The following is a 17,379-nucleotide window of genomic DNA, read 5'->3' on the forward strand; positions in this document are numbered from 1 at the left end:
TAGTCCTAGGAGGGCAAAGAACATCTCAGCTGCCAGGTCCTTCCTGGAGCTCACCTCCCGTTTTGTATATAGGGAAACTGAGGCTCAGAGATGGATATGACTAGCTCGGTTTCACCCAGCGAGATGGTGACAAGATGTAAATTTGCTCGTGTTATTCCTCTGCCTATAGTCTTCTATGGGTCCCCAGTACCCCTGGGTAAGTTCCAGATTCTGGAGTGGCATAGGCATCCTGCAGACTGTGGTTCCTGCCCACATCTCCAGCCCCAAACCTGCCGTCCTTCAAGAAATTTCCCAGCCCCCCCGGGACCAGGTGAGATACCTGCTCTGGGCGTCCACAGCCCTCCCCCACCTCTGCCTGATAGCATCTGATAGACACCGATGGTAACTGCTCTCTGGTGGCCCCTTGGGGCTTCATGAGGGCAGGGGACTTGCTGTGTCCTTTGAGGCTAAAGTCCCAGCGCTCGACACATAGTAGGCGTTCAGTACATATTTGTTGACTGAATCAATGGTCAGAGTCATTCATTTGAACCATAGTAATTATTTGGGTGCCTGTATTGGGTGTGAAATATTAGAGGTGAGGAGGGGCTTCAGAAAAAAATTATGCCTTCTCGTGTGACAGATAACAATTGTCTCTTTGTCCTTTGACCTAAGCCGACCTGACAGTGGCCCAGGGATGGTGGCTTGGCACACAGAGCAGACACTGGACCCTGGGTAAGAGGATTCGGAGATGTCGGTGTCACAGGAGAGCTGGTCCTTGGCCAAGGAGAGCCTAGCTGGGTGGCCTTGGCCAAGAGAGTCTCCCTCTCTGAGCCTCAATTTCTTCATCTGTCCAATGGGACCCTGGACAGCGCACAGCGGGGCAGTGAAGGTTGAATCTTGTCCCCTTTCTTCCTCCGGCGGGGAGGTATCCCTTTAACGGGGGAGGAGGGGCCAAGGCTACAGGAAGTTGCAGGAAACTGGGCAGAGCTGGTGCTCCGGCTGGGCTGGCCGCTGGGCCACAGACTGGAGCCAAGCCGGGTCTGAGGACTGTTCGGCTGGAAGGTAATGGGGCCTGGGGCCCGAATGCTGCCCCTGGGGCTGTGTGTGCATGTGCGCGTAGGATAGTCTGGAAGGTTCTGGAGCAAAGTCCATGATGAGTGGACACAAAGTGAGAGGGTACGGGTGCGAAACCTTCCCAGGAACGCTCATTTAACTCGGGGTGCTCTGTGGTCTGGACTGCCTTGGAAAAGAAGGCGGGGTGCCGGGGACTCTGATGGCCGGGGAGCAGGCCCTTCTTGCCAGAGGGGCTTCCTGCCAGGCAAAGCTTCCCGGCACTGGTCCCAGGGATTTGGCTATGCCACCCAGGTGGCCTCTGGGAAAGCCTGAGGGACAAAGGAGGCAGAAACAGCAGATGACTCTTACCCTAATTCATAGATGCGGCAGGTGAGGCCCAGTGAGGAAGAGGGACGTGGCCAAAGTCGTGCTTGCTGGGACCTGAACCCAAGCCCCGGGCTTCCCACTGCATTGCCCCACAGCCGAGAGGGCCCGGGGCTCCCACCTCAGCCCCAGTGGTTGCCACATTTGGTCAGAGCCATGCGTCCCTAGGCCAAGCTCTCACCTTGGCCCCAGACCTCAGTCTGGGAGGCCTGCGTCCTTATGGGCATCTGGGCCTGATAAGGCTGTTGACGGTTTGAGGCTTGTCCATTTGACTGATGCCTGCCGTCCTTCGGTGGGCCGATAGTGTAACTGACAGCACTAGGCGGGCCCGGGAACTGAGCCAGGAGCATTTGGCGCCTAAGGACAACTGGCGATTAGTATGAAACGCTCACAACCCTAACCATCCCCATCGTCGCCATCTAATAGAGAAAGCATGGCACGGTGTTAAGAACACAGATGCCCAAGTGCGCTGCCTGAGTCTGAAGCCTGGCCTTGCCATTTCCAGCTGTGTGACTTTGGGTAGATAACCTAACCTCTCTGGGCCTCAGTCTCGTTGTCTGTACAACGGAGCTAGTGGGTGAACCTATCTCGGGGTTGTTGCGATGATTATATAAGATGGCATATAAGGTTCCCGGCACGGTGCCTGGCTGGCAGCGGGTCCCGCACAACTTGCTATTAGCTATTATTAGATGTCAGGCATGGAGTTGATGCCTTCACCACATGGCTTCACTTCATCCTCACAGTGACTCTGTGAATCGCAAGCTCTTCTCCCAGTTTCTGTGTGGTGGGTTCATTCTCATTTCTCAGGTCCCAGTGTTAATGGCCACTTCCTGCAGAAGCCCTTTCCTGACCCTTCTATCAAAGTAGGTCCCTGTTTTCTTCTCTTTCAGACTCCCTAGGTGTGTGTCTTCCTCCTAGCGACTTTCACCATTTCTGATTATTTTGTTTGTCTATACAGTTATTTGTTGATCGCCGATCTCCCCCATCAGCTCCAAGAGTAGATGTCTGTCCTGCTCACCGTGGTCTCCCCAGTTCCTAGGTCAGGGCCTGCACCTTGTGGGTGCCCTACAGACATGCTAGAGTGAGGGTAAGCACGCCCGCCTTGTGAGAAGGCCCCAGTGAGGTAATGCCTCTAGAGGACTCCTCTGATGTCTGGCATATACTGGGGACTCAACGAAGGGGGGCTATTATTACTGTGAATGCACACCATGCCCTGCGAGTCTGGGGACTGTTATTAGTCTCATGTTACAAAAGAGAATACGGCACAGAGAAGTTGAGACACTTGTTGGAGTCACACAGCTAGGAAGACAGAGCTGGTTTCTAACTTTGGTCTCTGATTCAGCCCAGAGCCCAGGGCCAAGGTGAGGCCCAGGCTGAGGGATGCTGAGCTTGGGTGACCCACGGGGCCGTCTTCGTCAATGCCATGCCCAATTTGAGAAGTGCCCCTGATGGAACTGGGTGCAGGTGCCTCAGACTCTGCTCTAACCAGGGAATCCCAGGGCCATCCCAACAAGGGCCCCAGGTCAACTCCAGGGGCAGGAGCCCGGAACTCTGGTGGGGCAGGGGCGCAATGTGACTAAGTAAGGGTGGACAAGAACCCCCGGGGCGGTGGAGGGTGGGCAAAGCTGCAGCGCTCCTCCTACTGGCCAATAGCGGAACTGCAGGGGTTGGCCCAATGCTTTTCTGCCCCCACTGGAAAAGAGGGGTCGCTTTTGCACTAACGGGGCCTTTGCTTAAAACCTCCCGATGGCTTCCCACTGCAAGCAGAATTAGAAGAACATTCCAGTTCCTCCCCGTGGTCTGGTAGGCCCTTCCAGAAGTCCCTGCCCAGCCCTCCTTGCTCGCCTCCTGCGCCCAACCCCCTTATCCCTGCACTGGAATCTCCCCAAGTTCATTTCTCTCTCAAGGGGTTTCCACCTCTGTCCCCTCTGCAGGAATGCTTTTCCCTGGGCTCCCTGTTGTCCCTCATCTCCAACATCCCCGTTGGAGAACCTGCAGATCGAAAGAGAATTCAAAGACCTCTCAACCAACGCACACGCGCAGATCCGATCTGCATCCTGCTTCAAACTGTTAGAAACCCCAAATCACTGACAGCAAAACCAGCCATTTATCCAGCTTAATGAGAGGGATGGAAAGGTGAACAATCACCAGGTATTTGATGATAATAAGAGATGATTAATAATATTTTTAGAAGTGATAATGGTATTTGACGATTAAAAAAAAACCTTAGCATCCTTGAGGTGTAATTTCCATAAAATAAAATGAGCCCACTTTGAGTTAGAATTCAGTGAGTTTGCCCAGACGTATACAGTTATGAAACCATGTGGCTACCTTGTTGGAAAAGAGTTCTTCATTTTCAGAGATGTGTGCTGAAGTATTTGCAGATGAAATAATACAGGAGGGAAATGTAATAATAATGATAAATAGGGGTGCCTGGGTAGCTCAGTTGGATAAGCCTCCGACTCTTGATTTCCGCTCCGGCTACGATCTCATGGTTCATGGATTCAAGCCCCACGTCTGGCCACCGCTGGCAGTGGGGGGCCTGCTTGGGATTCTCGGTTTCTCCTCTCTCTCTGCCCCTCCCCTGCTCACATTCTGTCTCTCTCTCTCTCTCTCTCTCTCTCAAAAATAAATAGATTTTAAAAAATTTAAAATACTGCCTCCTGCCCCTGTCACCCCTGTTTGACGTTTTGCGATCCTGTCTCCGCAGCTAGAATGTGAGCTCTGGCCAAGCAGGGGCTGCTTCTGACTTGGGCATTCCTGGGTCGCCAAACCTGGAACTGCCTGGCACATAGTAGGTGCTCAAGAAAAGGGTTTTTTTTTTTTGCAGCCTGCTTGAATGAATAAATGATGAGTGAATGAATGAATGAATTCTACTCTGGTTCATTCATCCCCAGGTGCTGGCCACGTTCTATATCCCCAGCACTGTGGGCAATGCCCGTTACAGAGTGAAACCTGGTGGTCCAGATGGGGACACTGAGCAGCTAGTTGCCTGGAGTGTCACAGCTCGGCAGCCAGATAGGGCTGAGGGGCCTAGCCGAGGCTCTTCTCCCTCTTCCCCTCCTCTGTCCTGGTTAAGGGGTCTCCTGCTGGAGCAGCCTGGGCTATGACCGTCGCGTTCTTCTGCAGGCTGCTGGAATGGAGAGCCCCCTGGCAGACTGTGCTCAGGGTGGGCATTTCCATGTGGTCACTCCTCTGCTGGAGAGCTGGGCACTATCCCAGGTGGCAGGCACAACCGTCTTCCTCAAGTGTGAGAACGTGCAGCCGGCCGGCTCCTTCAAGATCCGGGGCATTGGGCATTTCTGCCAGGAGGTGAGGTGTTGGCAGGAGAGGAGAAGTGAAGGCGGAGGGGAAGGAGGAGGAGGCGGGGGATGGATGCCGGCTGGATGGGGGGCAAGGGCAGGAGGGGAGAAGCAGACTTGTACAGATGGGAGGGGCAGGACGAGGGGTGAGGAGAGGGCTGGGGACGGTCTGAGTCCATCCCGCACAGGCTCTGTGACATCTGCCTGGGTCAGCCCCTAAGCTCATTCCTTCTCTTCCCAGGCGGTCAAGAGGGGATGCAGACACTTGGTGTGCTCCTCAGGTGACCCTCAGGGCTGGGTCCTCAGCTCTGGGTGTGGGGGAGGAAGAGCTGGAGCAGCAGCAGTAGATGTCCGGGGATCAGCCTCCTCCCGAAGGTCCCGCCTCATCAAGGTCATGGTCAGGTGGCCACTGTCCTCTGCCTGCCCTCTTCCCGTCATTCAGGACTTATGGCAGAAGTGACCAAAACCCAATTTATACAGGCGTAAGCTACAGGTTCCAAGAATGGAAAATTCTTGGGATTAGTGGCTTTCAGGTACAGCTGGATCCAGGAGCTCCCCTTTCTATTTCTCCTTCTCTTGGCTTGTCTTTCCTCTGTACTAGCTTTAATCTCACGCAGACCTCAGAGCAGCAAGATGGCCATCAGGAGTCCCAGGCTTGCCTCCTGTCATCCTATCAGCCCTAGTGAAAAGGGAGCACCCCTTCTGGCTGGTTCTCCTCAATCCATGAATTGGTCTTTTGCACCCGTCTTGGGTCATGTTCTCATCCCTGAAACAGTCACAGGTTAGGGGACTGAGTTCTCTGATTGACTCATTCTAGGTCACATATCCACCTCTGGGACCAGAAAGAGGACAGAAGGTGGGGCATATGAGCGTGGGGAAGGAGTGGCTCACAAAGGGAAGTAGGGGGGAGGGGGGAGAGTGTGTTAACGGGCTAAAACCACGCTGACCACCCTTCCAATTCTTCCACAGGGGGCAACGCAGGCTTTGCTGCTGCTTATGCCGCTCGGAAGCTGGGCATCCCTGCCACCATTGTGCTCCCTGAGGGCACCTCCCCGCACGTGGTGAGGAGGCTGCAGGGGGAGGGGGCTGAAGTCCAGCTGGCTGGAAAGGTAAGGACCCCAGGAAGTGGAAGCCGGATGGAGTGGGCTGTTCCCCTTTACCCTCCACTCACCCCTAAGAGACGGTATCCCCCCCCCCCCCCATCCACACACATTTTTAAAATGAACTATGCCTGGAGCCCAGCCTTCTCTTAGGATGGCTGAGACGAGGGGCAGGAGCGAGGCATGATGTATATTGAAGGCTAGCACTTTCCCGCCTCTACTACCTCTACTTGCCCTGCGTGGGCCCAGGAGAAACAGGAAGCTAATGGGCCAGGAGTGTGCCCGTGTCCTCACATCCTCACTAACACTTGGCCTTATTCGTCTGAAAATTGTTGGCATTTGATGAGACAAAAAGCGTAGAGAAAGATGACGGTGGCATCATTTCTCATTCTGAGACCACCCCAGTGAGAAAGGGGCCCACCGTCAAGGATATCGCTGGCTTATCTCGTTACTGAAGAGATAGAGATGCAACTGTGTAATCCTTCTGCCTTCCTGGAAAGAAGGAAAAAAAGCATCCTTGGAAAAGAGAATTTTTTAAAGCATCAAAATTAAAACTAAAAACCATACCATGGTACCTGAGACCTAGTGTCCAAATATTCAGTGTCCAGTTTCCTTCCTTCCTTTCTTCCTTCTTTCTTCTATTTATTCATCCGTTCAACCATCCTCCCATCCATTACCCTCTTTCCCTCCATCCCATCCATCCATCCATCCATCCATCCATCCATCCATCCATCCATTTATCCATCCATCCATCCATCCATCCATCCATCCATCTATCCATCCATTTATCCATCCATACCTCATCACCTTCCCTCCCTTTGTCCCTTCCTTTCTCCCTCCTTTCTACTCCTTCCTTCCTTCCTTCCTTCCTTCCTTCCTTCCTTCCCCTCTCCCTCCCTCCCTCCCTCCCATCCATCCATCCATCCATCCAATATTCATTGAACTTCTACTATGTGCCTGTAGTATGTTAGAGCCAGCGATATAGAGATAGTAAGCCATGGTCTCTACTCTTGCAAAACTCCCCGATGTTGGGGAGACACACAGATAAGCAGATGGTGACAAGAGAATGTGGTAAGTGTTCTGATGGGAAGCACAGGGCCCTGAGGAAGAACAGAGAAGGTGTATCGTTTTAATCGGTGACTGCTGCTAGATAATGCTGTGTAACAAACAGCCCCCACATATCAGGGGCTTATGAGAAACATGATCTGTCTTGCTCATGGGCCTGTGGGTGGGCCAGGGTGGCTCTGCTTCAGGCTGCAGACAGGATTAAGGTCTGCACGTGTGCCCCTCATCCGTCTTGACCAGTGGCCACCTGGGACTTGTTCTTCTCAAGGTGAATGTCAGGAAGAGTGAGAGCAGAGTGCCTCTCAAGGCCGTGGCTCAGAACTGTTGTGCTGTTGCTTCTGTCACATGGCATTGGCCAGAGCAAGTTCCACACTGGGACCTACATCAATTGGTGGTGAAGAATGTCCTCTGCCCTCTCTAGTGGGAAGAACAGTGGTCACCTGGCAAAAGCATGATGTGTGAATGTAATGGAGGGAAGGAACTGGGCAATGGTTCAAACTACCACCAGGCTGTGCCTCAGATTTGGGGAGATGACCCAGGAAAGTCTCCCCAAGAAGGGTCCCCTGGGTTGGGTCTTGAGAGGGAAATACAAGTCCTCCCATTGGAGAAAGGGGGTCGTGGGCAGAAGAAGGAGTGAGGGAAAGGCATGGATGGGGATGAGCATGGTGCATTCCATTCCCCGGGCGGGGGGGGATGACAGGTGAGGCCCAAGAGTGGGGGTGGGGATGGCCGCCTCAGCAGCAGGGTGGCTTGAGGGTCAGGCTGGCACAGGTTTTCATCTGAGGGCCATGGGGAGCCATGACAGGATTTTGAGCAGGGGAGGGACACGATGGGACCCTTACTCGGGCAACGGACAGGAGGCAGGAAGCCTGTGAGGAGGCAGCTGCTCCAGGTGAGTCAAGGGCCACATGGTTTTGAATCTCATTTTTGTTTCAATAACTCAAGAGAATGAGGCCCGTCTCTTCGGTTAGATTAGAAATTCCTTGCGGACAGAGACCATTTCTTTGCTTTCTCTGCGTCCCCTGACACGGGACTGGGGCCATCCAGGAGACCTCAGGCTCTGCTCCAGCCTCCGAGTGGTCTGATGCCTGGGCCTTCTGAGACCCTCGATTTGTCTTTAGGTCTGGGACGAGGCCAGCCTGAAGGCACAAGAGTTGGCCAAGAGGGATGGTTGGGTGAACGTCCCTCCGTTTGACCACCCCCTGATCTGGTAAGGTTGCTGTCCCTCCCTCATAGAGCTTAGAGCCCAGACCCTCGTTGTGTTGGTGTCCTCCCAATGTACAGAAGGGAAAACTGAGGCCTAGAAAGGAGACGATGCTTGGAAGCCACGCACACTGGGGTTCAGGCCCTGTTTCTGTCACTTGCAAGTTGTGGGACTCGGCAAAGTATCTCACCACCCCATGCCTCAGTTTCCACATGTATAAAATGGAAATGTTAATAACAAATCCTGTTTATGGCGTGCACTTTGGGATGCATTTAATCATTTGATCCTCCCCAAAGCCCTAGAGGTGAGTGTTTTATGCCCATTTCACAGGCACAGAGGGGTCAAGAAACTTGCCTGAGATCACACAGCTAGTACGTGGCCAAGACATTGGGTCCCAGGCCCAGAACTTGAGTCAGCTGGTTCCAAGTGACATGCTGGTCTCCTCTTAAGCACACACTAACTACCCATTTCCAAGGTTGTGGAGGGGATTAAACGGGACAGTGTCTGAGAACGTGCCTGGAAAGAATGAGTGAATGAATAAATTGAATGAATGAAAGCTGAGTGAACTAAGTGTTCCTGGGTCTCCTCTCCCCTTGATGCAGGTGGGGATTGGGGTGGTGATGAGGAGAGTTTGTGTATATGTGAGCCTTTGGGAATGGAGGAGAGTTTGTGTATATGTGGGGAGACCTTGCTCAACCTGCTTCCTCCTTCCCCCAGGGAAGGCCATGCCAGCCTGGTGCGAGAGCTGAAGGCAGCACTGGGGACCCCACCGGGGGCCCTCGTGCTGGCAGTAGGCGGTGGAGGGCTCCTAGCTGGGGTGGCAGCTGGCCTCATAGAGGTGGGCTGGCAGCATGTGCCCATCATCACAGCAGAGACCCAAGGGGCACACTGTTTCAATGCAGCCATCAAGGCAGGCAAGCTAGTCACACTGCCAGACATCACCAGGTAGGTGTGGGCTGGGGGCATTTGTGGGGGGCTGGAGGATGGGGGTGTTAGTGTCACTGGGCTTCTCAGTCCCAACCAGTGGAGGCAGGGTGTACACAAGAGGTTCTACTTCACCTGGGGACCCCGACCATGGAAATGTGGATCTCACTTAGAAGGTGATGCCAAACAAGGAGATGAAGGATATGATTTATTTAAGTTTCATGAATTAATAAAACAAGTTTCATTGGTATGTACCATTAAAAAGGAAGTTTAAGTGTGTTGCAGGTAAGTTAGAAAATGTAGGCAAGCAATAAGCAACAGAAAACAAAACGGCACCTTCAATCCCACCATCCAAAGATGAACAATGGGCTACATTTTCCCAGTCTTTGTTTTCCCCTTGTGCATGCATAGTTACACACAAGTAAAATGTGCCTGGCATATACAGTAGGTGCTCAACAAATGTTTGTGAAATGAATGAGTGAATTTGTATATGTATATGTATTTGTACATATATATGTATATATATAATTTATTTATATATAAAATTTATTTATTTTGAGAGGAAGAGAGAGAGAGAGCGAGAGCGAGCACAAGCTGGGGAAGGTCAGAGAGAAGGAGAGAGAGAGAATCCCAAACAGGCTCTGCACCTCAGCATAGAGCCCGATGCAGGGCTTGAATTCATGAACTGTGAGATCATGACCTGAGCTGGGATCAAGAGTCAGACACTTAACTGACTGAGCCACCCAGGCGCCCCCTAAGTCATCTGTATTAAGCACCTATTGTGTAAGGTTCTGGGTGGCCAGTTAGAGAAACAACTCAGTCCTTACCTCAAGAACTCTATCTGGGGGCACCTACGTGGCTCGGTCAGTTAAACATCTGACTTTGGCTCAGGTCATGATCTCATGGTCCGTGAGTTCGAGCCTCACTTCAGGATCTGAGCTGCTGGCACAGCATGGAGCCTGCTTCTCTCTCTCTCTTTCTCTCAAAAATAAATAAACATTAAAAATATTTAAAAAAATAAATTAGGAATGCCTGGGTGGGTCAGTCAGTTAAATGTCCGACTTCAGCTCAGGTCAGGATCTCGCAGTTCATGAGTTCGAGTCCTGCATTGGGCTCTGTGTTGACTGACGGCTCAGAGCCTGAAGCCCACTTCAGATTCTGTGTCTCCCTTTCCCTCTGTCCCTCCCTGGCTTGTGATCTCTCTCTCAAGAATAAATAAACATTAGAAAAATTGAAAAAATTAAATTAAATTAAAAAAAAAAGGAGAATTCTATCCTGATATATGAGTCTCCTTCTTGTCTTTCTGGTTACCGTCTCTCCTCCTTTCTGGCCCCACCCACCCTCCACCATCTCTGTACTGCTTTTTTCCTGGAAATTATTTGTGCCTCTAATCTCTGAGCCTTTCTTGTCCTTTCCACCTGAAATACCAGCCCTTCTTGCATTGATGAAATCCTCCGTGGCTCAGCCAGGCAGTTGCCACCCAGTATATAGTTGACCTATAATACTCTATTCATTTCCGGTGTACCTCATAGCGACCCGGGAAGCCTATACATCACGCTGCGCTGGCCGCCATGAGTGTTGTCGCTATCTGTCACCACACAAAGCTATTACCATAGCGTTGACTCGGTTCCCCATGCTGTCCTTTTCATCCCCTTGGCTTGTTAATTTCGTAACTGGAAGTTTGTACCTCTTCCTCTTCTTCGCCTATTTCGCCCATCCCCCCAGCCCCCTCCCCTCTGGCAACCACTAGTGGGTCTTTGTAGTTATGAGACCATTTCTCTCTTGTTGCTGTTGGCCTTATTCTTGGCAATGGCGATGATAATAACCACTGCTAAGCCTTCTGTAGAACTCACATTTAGTGAAATGCCAGGCTCTCTTCTAGGCCCTTGAAATGTTCGAAGTCCGTCCCCAGGACAATCTCATGATTATCTGCATTTTTCGGATTGAGGATACTGAGGCTCAGAGAGGTGAAGTGACTTTCCCAAGGTCACACTGCTAGCTCAGAGCCAAGGTTTCAAACCAGGCAGCCTGGCTCCCGAGTCTATGCTCTGGGCCCCTCGGGACGCAGACCCAGCTGTGATGGACTTGGCAAAGTCTCTCCTGGGCCTGAGGCAAACTGCCCAGCTCCGGAAAGTGCCAGCAGGTAGGTGATCCCAAGCACAGAGATAAGAAGCAAGGACCTTGGAGCCAGACTGCCTGGATTTGAATCCATGTTCTGCTACTGACTCACTGTGTGTCCTGGAATCAGTTACTTATTCCCCCTGAGCCTCAATTTCCTCTCTGTAAAAGGGAATTCATAAATTTCTTTCTTTAAAAAAAAATTTTTTTAATGTTTATTTATTTTTGCGAGCGAGAGACTGAGTGCAAGAGGGGAAGGGGCAGAGAGAGAGGGAGACACGTAATCCGAAGCGGGCTCCAGGCTCCGAGCTGGCAGCACAGAGCCCGACGTGGGGCTCGAATTCACGCACTGTGAGATCATGACCTGAGCCGAAGTCGGACGCTTAACCGACCGAGCCACCCAGGTGCCCCAAGATTTCATAAATTTCTAACTCAAGGGGTGATCATGAGAATTGAAAGAGAAAATGCATCTATCACCCTGCAGACACTCAGCAAGTATTAGTTATCGTGCAGACGTGATAAATAGTTATTAATGAATAAGATGCAAAAAAAAAACCAACCCATTTCTATGCTTGGGTTTCTGGGGTCCGTGCAAAGGAAGGGCACACTCATGGTTATCGAGTGGGAGGGAGTGAGGTGCATTTGTCTGCCATTCGTGGGACACCCGATTGTTGAGCACGTCCTCTGGGCCAGTGCTGTGCTAGCCTCTTACAGGGCTGAGCCGCGGCTCATGGCTGGATGGGAGGGGGCCCTGGGGCTTGGAGGGCTGGGTCCGCAAAGGCGGAGGTCCGAGGATTCACCAGCTCTTCCCCACACCCCTGCGCTCCCTGTCCTGCCTGCCCCCTCCTGCAGTGTGGCCAAGAGCCTGGGTGCCAAGACTGTGGCCAGGAGGGCCCTGGAGTGCACGAAGGAGCTGGAGATCTTCTCTGAGGTACTGGACGATGCCCAGGCCGTGAGTGCTGTGCAGAAGTTCCTGGGTGAGTGAGCCTTGCCCTCCCTCCCCAGGCTCGGAGACTCATGAGGTCCCTGGGCCCCTAGAGGTAGCGTGTTCCCTCTTGTCTGTATCCTCAGTGCCTGCCACGGGGTTGGGCGTGCGGTGCTTACCAAATAACTGCACGTTGAGTGCACGGAAGAGGCATGTGCCGGGCCGTCTCTAGCCTCCAGGCTTCCATGTGTACCTTCTTCCTTCCGGCCGTCCATCCCTGGCCCCTGTTGATTTCGTGTGACTCAGGGCTACTCAGTCATCATGGCACCTGCTCCGGGCAGCCTCCTCCGGTCTCCCACGCACATCCTGCAGGGGTTAGAGACGTCCCAGGCATCAGTTTGTCTGTTCATACCTGCCTGGTCCTTATTCATCCACAGCACTAGATGTAGCCCCCGTGAGGGTGGGGCCTGCTGTGTCCTGTGTACTGTTGTGTCCCCAGAGCCTTCCTAGCATAGGGCCTGGCAGAGAGTGGGCACTCAATAAATATTTGTTGAATGAATGGGTGAATGTATGAGTGAGTGGAAAGGTAGATAATGGATGGATGGGTGGGTGGGTGGATAGATGGATGGATGGACACGTTGATTAATGGACACATTGACGGATGGACAGACAGTCCAATGATGGATAGGGGGATGGATGGATGAATGCATGGATGGATAGATGGACGGATGGATGGATGGATGGGTACATTGATTGATAGATACACTAATGGATGGACAGACAGACAGTCCCGTGATGGAGAGGGGATGATGGATGAATGGATGGATAGATAGATGGATCCGTTGACTGATGGATACGCTGATGGATGGACAGACAGACAGTTCCATGATGGATAGAGGGATGGATGGATGGATAGATAGATGAAAGGTGGATGGATGGATGGATAGACGGTCAGATTGATGGATGGAGATGGGGTCAGCCAAATGATGGATTGCGAGATGGCTGGCTGGCTGGCTTCATGGATTTGCAGTGCCCAGAGCCTCCTGAGCACTGACTGGTTCCTCCTCCCTTTCTCTCTTCTCATCCACCCCCGTCCCCTCCTCCGGGCAGACGACGAGCGCATGTTGGTGGAGCCTGCCTGCGGGGCAGCTCTGGCTGTCATCTACTCAGGCCTCCTGGGGAGGCTCCAGGCTGAGGGCCGCCTGAGCCCCTCCCTGGCCTCGGTCGTGGTCATTGTGTGTGGAGGCAACAACATCAACAGTCAAGGGCTGCAGGCCCTGAAAGCCCAGCTGGGTCAGAGCTGAGGGCCCCTCCTCCGGACGGACACACCCGCAGGTGGCCGAGGGGCCTCTGGGCTCATGGATGGTGCAGCCGCCTCCTACAGGAAGCCCTCCTGCTCCCTGTGACTCCCCGCAGCCCTGGCCAATAAACCCTTTCTTAGTTGAATTTGTAATTCCAGCTAGTCCAGTCTCTCCTCGAGGCTGGCTCTGCGGTGAGGCGCCTCTTTCTACATCACATGGCGTGGGCGATAATAGCAAGGATGCAAAACTTGGGTCTCTAAGGGAATCCCGTCATGCAGAACCCCCTCAGGGCTTTCCTCCCTGGGGGACCCGCTCGGGAGGAGGGGGACCTCAGGCCTGGGTAGGCAAGGACAGTATCACCAGTCTTTACCGAGTGCTTTTTGTTAAAAACAAAAAGTTTTAACCTTTATTCATTTTTGAGGGACAGAGACAGAGTGTGAGTGAGTGAGAGGCAGAGAGAGAGAGGGAGACCCAGAATCCGAAGCAGGCTCCAGGCCCTGAGCTGTCAGCACAGAGCCCGACGCGGGGCTCGAACCCACGGATTGTGAGACCATGACCTGAGCTGAAGGCGGACGCTCAACTGACTGAGCCACCCAGACGTCCCTTTACCAAGTGCTCTCTATGCATTTGCTTCTTTAATGTTCACAAAGGTCCTTATGAAGCAGAAACCATTATTATCACCCCCGTTCTAAAGATGGGGAAACTGAGGCACAGGAAGGTGACCGAACCCACTCAAGGTCATAGCTGGAGTGCGGCCCAGCCAGGCTCAAACCCTGTGATTTTCAATATGACACCTTTGTGTGCAGGTCGATGGTGGCGGGACATTGGGGAAGGAGGGAGGACCTCCAGGTTGGTTTGGATACAGCTGCGGGTCACAAGGAGGGTGGGTGCTGATCTGACCTGTGGGAAGCATCCCTTAGGAAGGGAAATTAGAATCTTTTGGAGCCACCAGGGGGCAGCAAAGCGTCTCTGATGGGGAAGCCTGGCTCTGGGCTGGGAAGGCCGGGACCCGCCCCTCCAGCCTCCCTGGGCTCTGCCCCTCAGGGGCCTTCACCCCAGCTAGGGGTGCTGAGGTCCCACAGATGGCCGGAGCCCATGAGGTCTTGGCATCGGGAAGCCCTATCCCACCCTCACGACCCTGCTGGAAACAAGGCTCCGAGGGTGTGGGGTCCAGCTGGCAACAGCCCCTGGCTCCCCTCCCACGGAGTCCCCCCGGCTGCCTCAGGAGGGCTGTGTCTGCTTGGGCAAGTGCCCTCCCTTCTCTGGGCTTCAAAGCCTGCACCAGTGTGCTGGCTTCCCGCCTCTTTTCCTTTGCCCAAGCGCTTCCCCCTTCCAGGAACCTCCTCCTTCCCGCAAGGGAATCTGAGACCTGCCGTGACCTCCCTCTGCCTGTGTCCCATTCTCTCTTTGACCCTGACGTTGGCCTCGATGGCCAGAGTTGCCCCTCCAGAAGCCACTGGGCCGTGTGGTGTTTCCTGGGAACCCTACGGTGTGAGCTCCCCGGAACAGAGGGGGCGCGGAGAGCCCCGGCTGTGGATTCAGCCAGAACCGAGCCCGGCCCTGTTCCTCCTCATTGAGCAAGCACTGCCCGGCTTCAGAGCCTCAGTGTCCTAATCTGCAAAATGGGTGGTTTGCGGATTCTTGCTATGGGCCTGGCCTATTTCAATCAATGTTGGTTCTTACTACCTCCTGAGCGTGCTCCCCAGCAACGAGGGTGCGCGGGGGGCCAGAGTTTATTCGTGTCCTGAGTACTTACTGTGTGCAAATGGGCCTTAGCAGTCATTGAATCCCGCAATCACCCACGTGGTGGATACCATTACCTTCATGTTTGCGAACGAGGAAACTGAGGCACAGAGAAGTTGAGCGCTTCCTCCAGGCCACACAGCCTGACCAGAACCCCGCTGCGTAAACCCCCGAGGCGCGTGTGTGTGACTGCTCCTGCTCTCACGCTTCTCCGTGCTTCTAAATCCTACGTGCTTTCAAAGCACATCGGCAGGGCACCTCCTCCCAGAAGCCCCACGGGATTGCTTCAGCCAGCGATGCTCTCCCCCCGCCCCGTGCTGGTCCAGGCAAGGGGCAGGGTGCACCTCAGTCCCAGGTGCCCTATCTCCCAGTCAGGCCTGGGCCGCGGCTGCACCCCTGGGAGACTTGTCAGCTGCTGTTTGCTCCCCTACCGGTCCTGGCGAGCCAGAGATAAGACGCCGAGGGGCCCGTGGCCCCGCTCAGATAACACCCGGCAGTGACCTTACTTTAGCCCTTCCTGGTTGACACCCCAGGAATGCCAAGGGCAGGGCGGAGGCGCAGGGAGGGGGTGTAGCAGGACGGGCACCGGACACGGGGACTCTCACCATCTGTCTGTGTCCTCGCAGACCGCTGCGGGGGGGAGACGGGGAGCCTGGAGGAGGGTCCTGGCAGCGGGAGCTTCTCTGTGTTTTGTTTGTCCAGGGCTGTGCAGAGAGCGCAGCAAACGGGGCCGCCGCCAGGTGCACGTACCTGCCCTGGGTACACGCAGCCTCCCCGCCGCCACCGGGGCCCCCGCGCGGGGCACAGGGCCCTTTTGGCCCCCCGTGTATTCTAGTAGCTGAGGCTTCCTCTGCCTCCTGGCCGGCCTGACTCAGGCACCCTGCTTCCCGATGCCTCCCCTCCATCCGGTCCTTTGTTCCAGCCTTAATCCGGGGTGACACAGGGGCTTGGAACCCAGACGAGGCGGGATGTGAGGAGGGGGGGACCAGAGTCATACATGCAGACACACATCCCCCTCCTCAAGCCCCAGTGGGAGCCCATGCAGGGCGGGGCACATGCCCCAGCACCTGCAGGGCAAGACCTGACCCCCATGCTGGGGACGTGACGGCTCAGGCTGGCTTTGTGTCCCAGGTCGTCTGCGTGCGCTTGCGTGTGCCCCTGCGTGTTTGGGTCCACGTGTGTGTGCATGTGGGCGAGGGCACACACTCAGGTATTTATGAGGGAGTGTTGCCATTAGTCGAAGTCTATTTGAGGGCCACCTGGGTGGCTCAATGGGTTGTTGAGCGGCCGACTTTGGCTCAGGTCGTGATCTCGCGGACCGTGAGTTCGAGCCCCGCGTCGGGCTCTGTGCTGACAGCTCGGAGCCTGGAGCCTGCTTTGGATTCTGTGTCTCCCCCTCTCTCTGCTCCCGCCCCACTCACGCTCTGTCTCTCTCTCTCTCAAAAATAAACATTAAAAAAATGTTGGAAGGCTATTTGATTTCTCTCATAGTATGCTTCACATCTTTGCATTTGGGACTTATCCAACCACAAGCAGATTTCAAACTTCAGTGTCTACAGGGAGGCGGGCTGGGGGCTACACATTAGGGAATGGTGGGGATTGGAGCAAACTGAGAACTTGTGCTCTGTCTCAGGGAGGCAGCCGCTGCTCAAGCCCATCTAACCACAGTCCCGGTACAACAGATCTCCTGATCGTTCGGCCAGATTCAAAGCAATTTAGGAAACACCACATGTCTTTGCCCACGTCTTCATGGAAAGTCTCTGATAAGTCCTGCAGGAAAGTGACTGCTCTGAGTCCGGAGGAGCCCGTGACCCCAGCCTGAGCCAGTTGGAGGCTTGTTTGTCCCCTGGCCACAGTGATTGGTTCCCGTTGGGCCCAGGAGCCACGCTGTCCAGTCAGAGTGTCTGGTCAGGACTTTAGGAGGGAACTGGGAGCCATCCATGGACTGTTCATTTATGCAAGCCAGTGCATTCCCCTTTATAGCCTGCAATGTCTGTCACTTGGGACAGAAAGGGCCCTGACTGATGGCCTACACAGCACACGTCTCACGAGTTGCACTCACTTGCTTCGAGCTGCCTGGGTTTGAGCCCGACCTGCGGTTGGCCCTCGGCAAAAATGAGGCCAGTCTGGGCAGCTTGCCTTTCGTTCTCCGCCTGTCTTTGGGTGTGCTTTTCATTCTCCCTCCTGGGCATGGGGGTTCATCCCGCCTGCCTCTACGGGAAGAGCAAAGCCTAACCCACTGTGATATTGATGATGTTGGGGGGCAGTGTTTGATGAGGCT

The 17,379-nt window shown here is 54.1% G+C and overlaps 1 protein-coding gene across 4 annotated transcripts; it reads left to right on the top strand.

The window, feature by feature from the left end:
- The first annotated feature begins 932 nt into the window (after window positions 1-932).
- Window positions 933-13,500, top strand: SDSL (serine dehydratase like). Of its 4 annotated transcripts, XM_043557680.1 has the most exons (9): window positions 933-1,041; window positions 3,351-3,567; window positions 4,546-4,728; window positions 4,960-4,999; window positions 5,688-5,827; window positions 8,005-8,093; window positions 8,805-9,032; window positions 11,982-12,106; window positions 13,165-13,500. In XM_043557680.1, the coding sequence occupies exons 3-9, from the start codon at window positions 4,555-4,557 to the stop codon at window positions 13,356-13,358; spliced, it is 990 nt and encodes a 329-aa protein (XP_043413615.1). In that variant the 5' UTR covers window positions 933-1,041; window positions 3,351-3,567; window positions 4,546-4,554; the 3' UTR covers window positions 13,359-13,500. The 4 variants fall into 4 exon arrangements, with proteins under 4 accessions (XP_043413615.1, XP_043413614.1, XP_043413612.1 ...); XM_043557679.1 differs by lacking the exon at window positions 3,351-3,567 and having other exon boundaries at window positions 942-1,041; XM_043557677.1 differs by having other exon boundaries at window positions 963-1,041; window positions 3,351-4,728.
- The last annotated feature ends 3,879 nt before the right edge of the window (window positions 13,501-17,379 follow it).

The sequence above is a fragment of the Prionailurus bengalensis genome, chromosome D3, assembly GCF_016509475.1.
Source record: "Prionailurus bengalensis isolate Pbe53 chromosome D3, Fcat_Pben_1.1_paternal_pri, whole genome shotgun sequence".
NCBI classification, from domain to species: domain Eukaryota; kingdom Metazoa; phylum Chordata; class Mammalia; order Carnivora; family Felidae; genus Prionailurus; species Prionailurus bengalensis.

Coding starts and splice junctions, on each gene's coding strand:
- SDSL (XM_043557680.1), top strand. CDS start 4,555: ATGGAGAGCCCCCTGGCAGACTGTGCTCAGGGTGGGCATTTCCATGTG. Junction 9,033..11,981: donor ACACTGCCAGACATCACCAG/GTAGGTGTGGGC, acceptor CCCCTCCTGCAG/TGTGGCCAAGAGCCTGGGTG. Junction 12,107..13,164: donor TGCTGTGCAGAAGTTCCTGG/GTGAGTGAGCCT, acceptor TCCTCCGGGCAG/ACGACGAGCGCATGTTGGTG.